Raw genomic sequence first — 12,666 nt, 5'->3', positions numbered from 1 at the left:
AACCCCCCGCCCCACATAGGCTCCTGATCTCAGTCTGATTGGTCTGAAATCCTCTCTGGGTCAGGAGCAGCTCCCACAGAGACAGCCTCTTCATTGTAGACAGAACACAGAGGCCAGCCCCCTCACGGGTCAGCTCACCCAGAGGGTCAGGAGGTGAGAAGCTCTCAGTCTGACCCTCAGGGAGAATTCAAAATCCCCTGGGTCAGAGAGGGAGGGTAGTGAGACCCTCAGGTCCCTGTGGGGACACTGCTCCAGCTAAACCCCTGGCCTTGAGAGGTGGACATTCCTGATCCAGACTCTGTTCCCTGGTGTTTCTCCAGCCACATCATCCCCACCATCATCAGCAAGGGTCCAGGACCTGTGACCATCTGTCTCCCACCAGCTGCTGCACATTCCTGCCTTTTCCAAGGTCCCCTGGTCCCTAGCAGCCCCAGCAATGACCCTCAGGACAACAGGGAAGCAATGACCCCCATCCTGGACAGACAGACTCCCACCAGGTCCTGGATTGGTGAAAGGGTAGAAATTCATCCTTCAGTATCAGTGACAGGCTTTTCACCTGTGGGTGGCACAGTGATTAGCACTGCTGCCTCCCAGCGCCAGGGACCTGGGTTCAATTCCTGCCTCAGGCGACTGTCTGTGTGGAGTTTGCACATTCTCCCCGTGTCTGCGTGTGTTTCCTCCGGGTGCTCCGGTTTCCTCCCACAGTCCAAAAGATGTGCAGGGTCAGGTGCTAAATTGCCCGTAGTGTTAGGTGAAGGGGAAAACGTAGGAGAATGTGGGTGGGTCGGTGTGGACTTGTTGGGCCGAAGGGCCTGTTTCCACACTGTAAATAATCTAATGTAATATCCACAAGTATATGAATGTGAAGTCTTCACAGCATACAAACAGACCTCTCATGTACTAGAGTTGATCTCTCTCTGGAGCTGTAACACTATATTCTGTTATTATGTCTTGTATAATTTAACTGGTTAACACACTAAAGAATACTGTTCACTGTATCTTGGTACACGTGACATCACTGAACCAAATCAAAATGAATGAAATCAAAGCCAGATTCTGATTTGCCCCAAGACAGTGATTATGGCAGGTCTCTAAGTGACTGTCCCCTAATCCCGGAAGCACTCTCATTCCGACCTGTCGGGAACCCTGCTGATTCCATACAGAAAGGGGAGGAGATTGAGTACTGACCTGCACCCTGTTTGAGCAGCTCCGATGCAGAGTTTGATGAAACAGCTGGTTCAGGGATTTTATCCACTGGATCTGAAAGAAAGAATTTACACCTTCACACAACCTGGTACAATCCCTGCACATCCTCACTCCCTGAGAACCAATAAGATCCACCTCAATAATCTAAGTCACTCTTCACATTGTGCTTGACTTTCTGAAGGAGACAGTTAAGGGAAACAATTTTAAGAGAGTCAGATAGTCAGACAGCATGGAAACAGGCCCTTCGGCCCAACTCATCCATGCTGACCAGGTTTCCTATGCTCCCACTTGCCTGTGTTTGGCCCATATCCCTGGAAACCTTTCCTATTCATGTTCCTGAAATGTTGTAACAGTACTTGCAGTTACCACTTCCTCTGGCGGTTTATTCCACATCCGAACCACCCTCTGTGTAAAATAAGTACCCCTCAGGTCCATCTCGAATCTTTCTCCTCCCACCTGAAACCTAAGGCCTCTTATTTCGAACTCTCCTACTCTCAGCAAAAGCCCTTTGCTGTTCACCCTCTCCATGCCCCTCATGATTTGATAAATCTCTATAAGGTCACCTCTCAACCTCCTACGCTCCGGTGAAAAACATCCCAGCCTATTCAGCCCCAGCAACATTCTGGTAAATCTTTTTTGAACTCTCTCCAGCTTAATACCATCCCTCCTATAGCAGGGTGACCAGGTACAGTACTCACCAACACCCTGTACAATCTCCACATGACCTCCCAACTCCGATATTCAAAAGGCTGAGCAATGAAGACAAGCAAGATAAACTCCTTCTGGACCACCCTGTCTACCTGTGATGCAAATTTCAAAGAACTATGTTCCTGAACCTCTAGGTCCTCTCTGCTCTATAACACTCCCAGGCCCTACTATTAATTGATCTTGTTTGTGTTACCAAAGTGCAATACCTTACACTTATCCAAATTAAACTCTGTTTGCAACTCCTCAGCCCAGTGGCCCAGTTGATCAAGATCCCTTTGTCATCTTAGGCATTCTTACATAGAACATAGAACAATACAGCACAGAACAGGCCCTTCGGCCCACGATGTTGTGCCGAACTTCTAACCTAGATTAAGCACCCATCCATGTACCTATCCAAATGCCGCTTAAAGGTCGCCAATGATTCTGACTCTGCCACTCCCACGGGCAGCGCATTCCATGCCCCCACCACTCTCTGGGTAAAGAACCCACCCCTGACATCTCCCCTATACCTTCCACCCTTCAGCTTAAATTTATGTCCCCTTGTAACACTCTGTTGTACCCGGGGAAAAAGTTTCTGACTGTCTACTCTATCTATTCCTCTGATCATCTTATAAACCTCTATCAAGTCACCCCTCATCCTTCGCCGTTCCAACAAGAAAAGGCCGAGAACTCTCAACCTATCCTCGTACGACCTACTCTCCATTCCAGGCAACATCCTGGTAAATCTCCTTTGCACTCTCTCCAAAGCTTCCACATCTTTCCTAAAGTGAGGCGACCAGAACTGCACACAGTACTCCAAATGTGGCCTAACCAAAGTCCTGTACAGCTGCAACATCACCTCACGACTCTTGAATTCAATCCCTCTGCTAATGAACGATAATACTCCATAGGCCTTCTTACAAACTCTATCCACCTGAGTGGCAACCTTCAAAGATCTATGAACATAGACCCCAAGATCCCTCTGTTCCTCCACCTGACTAAGAACCCTACCATTAACCCTGTATTCCGCATTCTTATTTGTCCTTCCAAAATGGACAACCTCACACTTGGCAGGGTTGAACTCCATCTGCCACTCCTCAGCCCAGCTCTGCATCATATCTAAGTCCCTCTGCAGCTGACAACAGCCCTCCTCACTGTCCACAACTCCACCTATCTTCACTGTCAACTATATAACCAATTTTGGTGTCAGCCCAAATTTACTGACCATGCCTCCCAAATTCTCATCCAAATCATTTAGATAAATGGCCAGCACCGGTCCCTGTAGCGCACCGCTGGTCACGGTCGGTTAACCCAACCCTTCCCCATCACTCACTGCCTCCTACCATCAAGGCAAATCAGACATTCCGAAAGGGATCAACATCAAAGTGAGAATCACTGAATTGGTACATTACAGAAGGAGGCCATTTGGCCCATTGTCCCTGCATTTATTCCCTCGTGCCAATCTCCTGCCTTTTCCCCACATCCTTGCACACCATTGCCAACCAAATAACCATCCAAAGTCCCCCTTAAATGCCTCGATTGAACCTGCCTCCACTTTATTTCCAGGCAGTGGAAGGTTTCTACTCCCTCACCGCCCACTGGGTGAGATGGCCTTCCTCGTTTCATTTACACCTCACTCTAACCCGACCTCCTTATTCCTCTTCTGAGCAAGGACAGCCTCTCACTATCTACCCACTCCAGCTCGCTCAGGATTATGAAATCCTTCCACGATTTGGAGACTTAGGCTGCTTTGGACATTCTTAACTCAGAAAGTAAACAGTTTGAAATATTGTACCGTGTTCAGCTTGGTGAAATAACTTGTAAAATAGTACCATCTACCAATGCTGCCCAGCCAGCGGTACCCAAATCCTCTAGAGAATAACAACATTCCAGATGAGTTTTCCAAACACGCTGTGATCCCACTGCCCACTGGGGGACTGACCCTTGGCCTTGTGCCTGGCAGATGAGGATAGGAACCACCATATTCACGTGGAGCTTGCTGACACTGAATCTTCAAATACCTTTTTAAATATTTCTAGAATGACCACAGCCTATTGCGGGACAGAGATTCTTCATCATAAGGGGCTGCCAAATCCCTGCACTGACCAGTTACTGCCACCAGAGAGAGCACTTCAACCCCAGTGTGATCTACGGTTTGACCAACTGCGGGGTTTCAAGGTGAGGGGACAAACTGAAGGGAAGGAGTTACCCCCTCACTGGGCAACATACTGAACTGTATCACAGCTCCCAATCACCGAAATAAAATAGCAAACTCCTCGAGAAAATCATGCCTTTTATATTGACCATGGCATCAGCCAGCACTTATTACCCCGTCCCTAGTTGCCCCTTGAGAAGGTGGGGGTGAGCTGCCTTCTTGACCCGCTGCAGTCCATGTGCTGTGGGTAGACCCACAATGCCCTTAGGGAGGGAATTCCAGGATTCTGACCCAGTAACACTGAAGGAACGGTGATATATTTCCGAGTCAGGATGGTGAGGGGCTTGGAGGGGAACTTGCAGGGGGTGGTGTTCCCATGTATCTGCTGCCCTTGTCCTTCTCGATGGAAGTAATTGTGGGTTTGGAAGGTGCTGCCTGAGGATCTTTGGTGAGTTTCTGCAGTGCACCCTGTAGATTGCACACATGCTCTCTTAGCCACTGTGTTTATGTGGTGAGTCCAGTTGAGTTTCTGATCAATGGTAACCCCCAGGATGGTGATAGTGGGGGATTCAGTGATGGTAATCTTTGAATGTCAAGGGGCGGTGGTTAGATTGTTTCTTATCGCTGATGGTCATAGCCTGACATCTGTGTGGTGTGAATGTTACTTGCCCCTTGTCAGCCCAAGCCTGGATATTGTCCAGATCTTGTTGCATTTGAACATGGACTGCTCCAGTATCTGAGGAGTGGGGAATGGAGCTGAACATTGTGTAATCATCGGGGACCATCCCACTTCTGACCTTCTGATGGAGGGAAGGTCATTGATGAAGCAGCTGAAGATGGTTGGGTCTGGGACACTCCCCTGAGGGACTCCTGCAGAGATGTCCTGGAGCTGAGATGACTGACCCTCCAACAACCACAACCATCTTCCTCTGTGCCAGGTATGACTCTAACCAGCGGAGAGTTTGCCCCCTGATACCCATTGATTCCAGTTTAGCCAGGGCTCCGTGATGCCACACTCGGTCGAATGCAGCCTTGATGTCAGGGACTGTCCCTCTCCCCTCCCCTCTGGAATTCAGCTCTTTTGTCTATGTCTGACCCAAGGCTGTAATGAGGTCAGGAGCTGGGTGACCCTGGGGAACCCAAACTGGGCGTCACTGAGCAGGTTATTGCTGAGCAGGTGCTGCTTGATAACTCTGTTACTGACCCCTTCCATCACTTTACTGAGGATCGAGAGGAGACTGATGGGGCAGGAATTGGCCGGGTTGGATTTGTCCTGCTTTTTCTGTACAGGACATACCTGGGCAATTTTCCACATTGTCAGGTAGATGCCAGTGTTGGAACTGGACTGGAACAGCTTGGCTCGGGGAGAGGCAAGTTCAGGAGCACAAGTCTTCAGTCCTATTGCTGGAGTGTTGTCAGGGCCCATAGCCTTTACAGTATCCAGTGTCTCCAGCTGTTTCTTGATATCACGGGGAGTGAATCGAATTGGCTGGAGACTGGTGTCTGAGACGCTGGGGACCACTGGAGGAGGCTGAGATGGATCACCCACTCGACACGTCTGGCTGGAGGTTGGTGGGAAAGCTTCAGCCTTAACCTTTGCCCCGATGTGCTGGGCCCCTCCATCATTGGGGGGGGGGGGGGGGGAGATTTGTGGAGCCTCCTGCTCCTCCAGTGAGTTGTTTAATTCTCCACCCTCAGTCACTACTGGATGTGGCAGGACTGCAGAGCTTCGATCTGGGATCACTGAGCTCTGTCTATCACTTGTTGCTTTATGCTGTTTTATGTGCAAGAATCATAGAATGCCTACAGTGTGGAAGCAGGCCATTCAGCCCATTGGGTCCACACCCACTCCTCCAAAGTACATCCCACCCAGACTCACCCTCCTACCCTATTCCAATAACCCCACATTTCCCATGGCTAACACACCTAACCTACACATTCCTGAACACTATGGGCAGCGTGGCATGACCAATTCATCTTTGGAGTGTGGGAGGAAACCGGAGCACCCGGAGGAAACCCACGCAGACACGGGGAGAACGTGCAAACTCCACACAGTCAGTCGCCTGAGGCGGGGATTGAACCCGGGTCTCTGGTGCTGTGAGGCAGCAGTGCTAACCACTGAGCCACCGTGCCGCCCTCAAAAAAGGACTGTTTTCAAAAATAAAGATTACTACAAAAACAAGTTACCTGATCGTAACTTTAAAGGAGAGTTAATGCTACTAACCAGAGTGAACCCTGGGATGGCAGGTCTGACGCATGGAGGGAGACTGGATCATTTTAAATTATAATCACAGGCGATCAGAAGAATGAGGGGGATTCTCATAAAAACCTATAAAATTCCAACTGGATACTAGAAAGGAAGGATGTTCCTGATGACCAGGGAGTCCAGAAGCAGTTGTTATACTACTCAGACATCATGGTGGTCCACAAACCCACCAACACACTAAAACAGCAGCTAATGAACTTGAAAGACCTGATACAGACAACAAGCAAAACTAATGTAGTTTAGAAAATACCATGAAAGGACTGTAACAAACACTACATTGGACAAACAGGCAGAAAACTAGCCACCAGGATACATGAACACCAACGAGCCACAAAAAGACATGACCCTCCCTCACTAATATCCTCACATACGGATGAGGAAGGACACCACTTCGACTGGGACAACACATCCATCTTAGGACAAGCCAAACAGAGACATGCACGAGAATTCCTAGAAGCATGGCATTCCAACCGGCACTCTATCAACAAACACATCGAGTTAGACCCCATCTACCACCCCCTGAGAAAAGGAACAGGAAATGATGATGTCACCACAGGAAATGACATCACCAACCCAAAGGAACCCAAACATATAAATAGAAAGCAGGAATCATGTACACTGCCTCGCCTGAGGCCCACTGAAGATGTTACCGAGTATGGTGACGAAACGTCTGGAAATGAACCTCCCAGCTCAGCGAGCAAACCGACATCCAGCTGTCACAGTCTAAGGATACAGGGTAGGTCATTTCTGACTGAGATGAGGAGAAATGTCTTCCCCCAGAGGGTTGGGAGCCTGGTTGGGAGCCTGGTTGGGAGCCTGGTTGGGAGCCTGGTTGGGAGCCTGGTTGGGAGCCTGGTTGGGAGCCTGGTTGGGAGCCTGGTTGGGAGCCTGGTTGGGAGCCTGGTTGGGAGCCTGGTTGGGAGCCTGGTTGGGAGCCTGGTTGGGAGCCTGGTTGGGAGCCTGGTTGGGAGCCTGGTTGGGAGCCTGGTTGGGAGCCTGGTTGGGAGCCTGGTTGGGAGCCTGGTTGGGAGCCTGGTTGGGAGCCTGGTTGGGAGCCTGGTTGGGAGCCTGGTTGGGAGCCTGGTTGGGAGCCTGGTTGGGAGCCTGGTTGGGAGCCTGGTTGGGAGCCTGGTTGGGAGCCTGGTTGGGAGCCTGGTTGGGAGCCTGGTTGGGAGCCTGGTTGGGAGCCTGGTTGGGAGCCTGGTTGGGAGCCTGGTTGGGAGCCTGGTTGGGAGCCTGGTTGGGAGCCTGGTTGGGAGCCTGGTTGGGAGCCTGGTTGGGAGCCTGGTTGGGAGCCTGGTTGGGAGCCTGGTTGGGAGCCTGGTTGGGAGCCTGGTTGGGAGCCTGGTTGGGAGCCTGGTTGGGAGCCTGGTTGGGAGCCTGGTTGGGAGCCTGGTTGGGAGCCTGGTTGGGAGCCTGGTTGGGAGCCTGGTTGGGAGCCTGGTTGGGAGCCTGGTTGGGAGCCTGGTTGGGAGCCTGGTTGGGAGCCTGGTTGGGAGCCTGGTTGGGAGCCTGGTTGGGAGCCTGGTTGGGAGCCTGGTTGGGAGCCTGGGTGGGAGCCTGGTTGGGAGCCTGGTTGGGAGCCTGGTTGGGAGCCTGGTTGGGAGCCTGGTTGGGAGCCTGGTTGGGAGCCTGGTTGGGAGCCTGGTTGGGAGCCTGGTTGGGAGCCTGGTTGGGAGCCTGGTTGGGAGCCTGGTTGGGAGCCTGGTTGGGAGCCTGGTTGGGAGCCTGGTTGGGAGCCTGGTTGGGAGCCTGGTTGGGAGCCTGGTTGGGAGCCTGGTTGGGAGCCTGGTTGGGAGCCTGGTTGGGAGCCTGGTTGGGAGCCTGGTTGGGAGCCTGGTTGGGAGCCTGGTTGGGAGCCTGGTTGGGAGCCTGGTTGGGAGCCTGGTTGGGAGCCTGGTTGGGAGCCTGGTTGGGAGCCTGGTTGGGAGCCTGGTTGGGAGCCTGGGGGATTCTCTGCCACAGAAAGAGGTTGAAGCGAAAATATTGAATATTTTTGAGAAGGAGATAGATATAGTTCTTAGGGTTCATGGGGTCGAAGTGTATGAGAGTTGGGATGGTATGGGGACTGAGTTGGATGATCAGCCATGATCGTATTGAATAGGGGAGAAGTCTTAATGGGCCAAACGGCCTCCTCCTGCTCCTGTTTTCATTGTTTACAGTTGCTTGTTCAAACATGACTGAAAACCGGGTTTGCAGATGAGCTGGAGTCAAGTGGGTCTGGACTAATTGAACTTTGCCTGGTAACAAGAGCCTGATTGGTTTGTGGAATAGTGACCAGTTGTTGATGGGAAAGGATTCTGCCTGGCAACCACAATGTGATTGGCTCTCAGGAGCTGAGCAGCTTGGAGCTGTGAGTGATGGTGGGAAAACCCATTGGACCTCCGAACGGTGAGCTGATGCCCCTTTTTCTCTGCAGTAAAAGACATCACAAATCTGAAAAACAAACCGTTTATCTCTGGTTTCCAAAGCCAAGACTTTGAATATTGATGAGTCAAAGAGCTTTCCTGGAGGGGTCTAGCCACCCTGTGCGTCCTGTAAACAAGTGACAGTTCCTGGAGCAGGAGAATCGAGGAGCAGCCGAAAGGACCCATTGTGAACAGACTTATTGTGTATGTGTGGGGGATGGTGAAAATGGGTTGGATTTTGACTTAGTCAGGTGTAGGTTGACAGCTCACAACCTGGATTCTGGATTCGTGGTGCTGGAAGAGCACAGCACCTGTCAAGAGAGTCTAATTGCTTGCATTAAATAGTGAATCATGTGAAGTACAGGAAAGGGATCACTGCTTCTGTCACTCAGCGTCTGAAAGACAGCAACAGTGGGGCAACTTGTCTGGAATCACCCTGGGAAAAGGTGGGTTTGATTCCCAGCAGACGGCATTAATCAGGAGGAACAGACTGTAGATAGTGGGCAGGCTTGGAGGAGCCAGCTGGGGGAATTGCTCATTGCAGGACTCCGCATCTCTGCGCGGCTTTAGGGTCTGCAGAAGAGAAGGTTGGAAAACAGACTCAAAGATGAATTCGAAGTGTTGCTGCTTGCCAGTTGCGAGGCTGGACGACAGGGAATGAGAGCATCAGCAGATGTTTCCGCAGTATGTGGTGTTTATGACTCTGTCCGGATCCACCCAAACAGAGAACAAGAGCGGGATGTCAGTCTGGGCCAAACACAAGCAGCGAGACACTTTTCAAACTAAAAAAAATTTTGACTGTGAGTCAAATGTTCTGCTTCTTCAGGAATGGAAACTTAAACGTGAAAATGGAACATTCCACAGAATCAAACCCTCCCAGGACAGGGATAGCACAGGGTTAGATACAGAGTAAAGCTCCCTCTACACTGTCCCCCATCAAACACTCCCAGGACAGGGACAGCACGGGGTTAGATACAGAGTAAAGCTCCCTCTACACTGTCCCCATCAACCACTCCCAGGACAGGGACAGCACAGGGTTAGATACAGAGTAAAGCTCTCTCTACACTGTCCCCATCAAACACTCCCAGGACAGGGACAGCACAGGGTTAGATACAGAGTAAAGCTCCCCCTACACTGTCCCCATCAAACACTCCCAGGACAGGGACAGCACAGGGTTAGATACAGAGTAAAGCTCCCTCTACACTGTCCCCCATCAAACACTCCCAGGACAGGGACAGCACAGGGTTAGATACAGAGTAAAGCTCCCTCTACACTGTCCCCATCAAAAACTCCCAGGACAGGGACAGCACGGGGTTGGATACAGAGTAAAGCTCCCTCTACACTGTCCCACATCAAACACCGCCAGGACAGGGACAGCACAGGGTTAGATACAGAGTAAAGCTCTCTCTACACTGTCCCCATCAAACACTCCCAGGACAGGGACAGCACGGGGTTAGATACAGAGTAAAGCTCCCTCTACACTGTCCCCATCAAACACTCCCAGGACAGGGACAGCACGGGGTTAGATACAGAGTAAAGCTCCCTCTACACTGTCCCCATCAAACACTCCCAGGGACAGGGATAGCACAGGGTTAGATACAGAGTAAAGCTCCCTCTACACTGTCCCCATCAAACACTCCCAGGACAGGGACAGCACAGGGTTAGATACAGAGTAAAGCTCCCCCTACACTGTCCCCCATCAAACACTCCCAGGACAGGGACAGCACAGGGTTAGATACAGAGTAAAGCTCCCTCTACACTGTCCCCCATCAAACACTCCCAGGACAGGGACAGCACAGGGTTAGATACAGAGTAAAGCTCCCTCTACACTGTCCCCATCAAAAACTCCCAGGACAGGGACAGCACGGGGTTGGATACAGAGTAAAGCTCCCTCTACACTGTCCCACATCAAACACCGCCAGGACAGGGACAGCACAGGGTTAGATACAGAGTAAAGCTCTCTCTACACTGTCCCCATCAAACACTCCCAGGACAGGGACAGCACGGGGTTAGATACAGAGTAAAGCTCCCTCTACACTGTCCCCATCAAACACTCCCAGGACAGGGACAGCACGGGGTTAGATACAGAGTAAAGCTCCCTCTACACTGTCCCCATCAAACACTCCCAGGGACAGGGATAGCACAGGGTTAGATACAGAGTAAAGCTCCCTCTACACTGTCCCCATCAAACACTCCCAGGACAGGGACAGCACAGGGTTAGATACAGAGTAAAGCTCCCCCTACACTGTCCCCCATCAAACACTCCCAGGACAGGGACAGCACAGGGTTAGATACAGAGTAAAGCTCCCTCTACACTGTCCCCCATCAAACACTCCCAGGACAGGGACAGCACAGGGTTAGATACAGAGTAAAGCTCCCTCTACACTGTCCCCATCAAAAACTCCCAGGACAGGGACAGCACGGGGTTAGATACACAGTAAAGCTCCCTCTACACTGTCCCCATCAAACACTCCCAGGACAGGGACAGCACAGGGTGAGATACAGAGTAAAGCTCCCTCTACACTGTCCCCATCAAACACTCCCAGGACAGGGACAGCACGGGGTTAGATACAGAGTAAAGCTCCCTCTACACTGTCCCACATCAAACACCCCCAGGACAGGGACAGCACAGGGTTAGATACAGAGTAAAGCTCTCTCTACACTGTCCCCATCAAACACTCCCAGGGACAGGGATAGCACAGGGTTAGATACAGAGTAAAGCTCCCTCTACACTGTCCCCATCAAACACTCCCAGGACAGGGACAGCACAGGGTTAGATACAGAGTAAAGCTCCCCCTACACTGTCCCCCATCAAACACTCCCAGGACAGGGACAGCACGGGGTTAGATACAGAGTAAAGCTCCCTCTACACTGTCCCCATCAAACACTCCCAGGACAGGGACAGCACGGGGTTAGATACAGAGTAAAGCTCTCTCTACACTGTCCCCCATCAAATACTCCCAGGACAGGGACAGCACGGGGTTAGATACAGAGTAAAGCTCCCTCTACACTGTCCCCCATCAAATACTCCCAGGACAGGGACAGCACGGGGTTAGATACAGAGTAAAGCTCCCTCTACACTGTCCCCCATCAAATACTCCCAGGACAGGGACAGCACGGGGTTAGATACAGAGTAAAGCTCCCTCTACACTGTCCCCCATCAAACACTCCCAGGACAGGGACAGCACGGGGTTAGATACAGAGTAAAGCTCCCTCTACACTGTTCCCCATCAAACACTCCCAGGACAGGGACAGCACGGGGTTAGATACAGAGTAAACTCCCTCTACACTGTTCCCCATGAAACACTCCCAGGACAGGGACAGCACGGGGTTAGATACAGAGTAAAGCTCCCTCTACACTGTCCCCCATCAAACACTCCCAGGACAGGGACAGCACGGGGTTAGATACAGAGTAAAGCTCCCTCTACACTGTCCCCCATCAAACACTCCCAGGGACAGGGACAGCACGGAGGTTAGATACAGAGTAAAGCTTCCTCTACACTGTTCCCCATCAAACACTCCCAGGACAGGGTTAAAAATCACCCAACACCAGGTTATCGTTTAATTGGAAGCACTAGCTTTGGAGCGACGCTCCTTCATCAGGTGATAGTGGAGGGCTCAATCGTAACACAGAATTTATAGCAAAAATTTGCAGTGTGATGTCACTGAAATTATACATTGGAAAACTGATTGTCTGTGAAGCCTTTCATCTGTTAGAATGCAGTGATAGTTTCACTTCTTTCATGTGTAAATCACAAAACCCTTTTGTTTAAAGTTGCATTCTCGGGTTAGCTGTTAACAATGGTGATAGCTGGACAATATGTTGAAGGTGTTGGCCCCCTGTGTTCTCTGTCTATGACCTGATGTTTAGATTGATTCTAATCTAAAAAGTGAGATAACGGAGTTTTACATAAATTCATGCCGTTTTTGAGCAAAGTGCAATG

The 12,666-nt window shown here is 50.9% G+C and overlaps 1 protein-coding gene across 1 annotated transcript in view; it reads right to left on the bottom strand.

Moving 5' to 3' along the window:
• tns1b (tensin 1b) overlaps positions 1 to 12,666 on the bottom strand; it is an 833,038-nt gene that overhangs the window by 24,437 nt on the left and 795,935 nt on the right. Inside the window, 2 exon segments of the mRNA XM_072578355.1 lie at positions 269 to 500; positions 1,189 to 1,260. Of these exon segments, the coding sequence (XP_072434456.1) occupies positions 269 to 500; positions 1,189 to 1,260 (304 nt within the window).

Source organism: Chiloscyllium punctatum, chromosome 10 (assembly GCF_047496795.1).
Source record: "Chiloscyllium punctatum isolate Juve2018m chromosome 10, sChiPun1.3, whole genome shotgun sequence".
NCBI classification, from domain to species: domain Eukaryota; kingdom Metazoa; phylum Chordata; class Chondrichthyes; order Orectolobiformes; family Hemiscylliidae; genus Chiloscyllium; species Chiloscyllium punctatum.
Note: the sequence above shows the minus strand (reverse complement) of the source record. Positions and strands in the feature narration are given on the sequence as shown.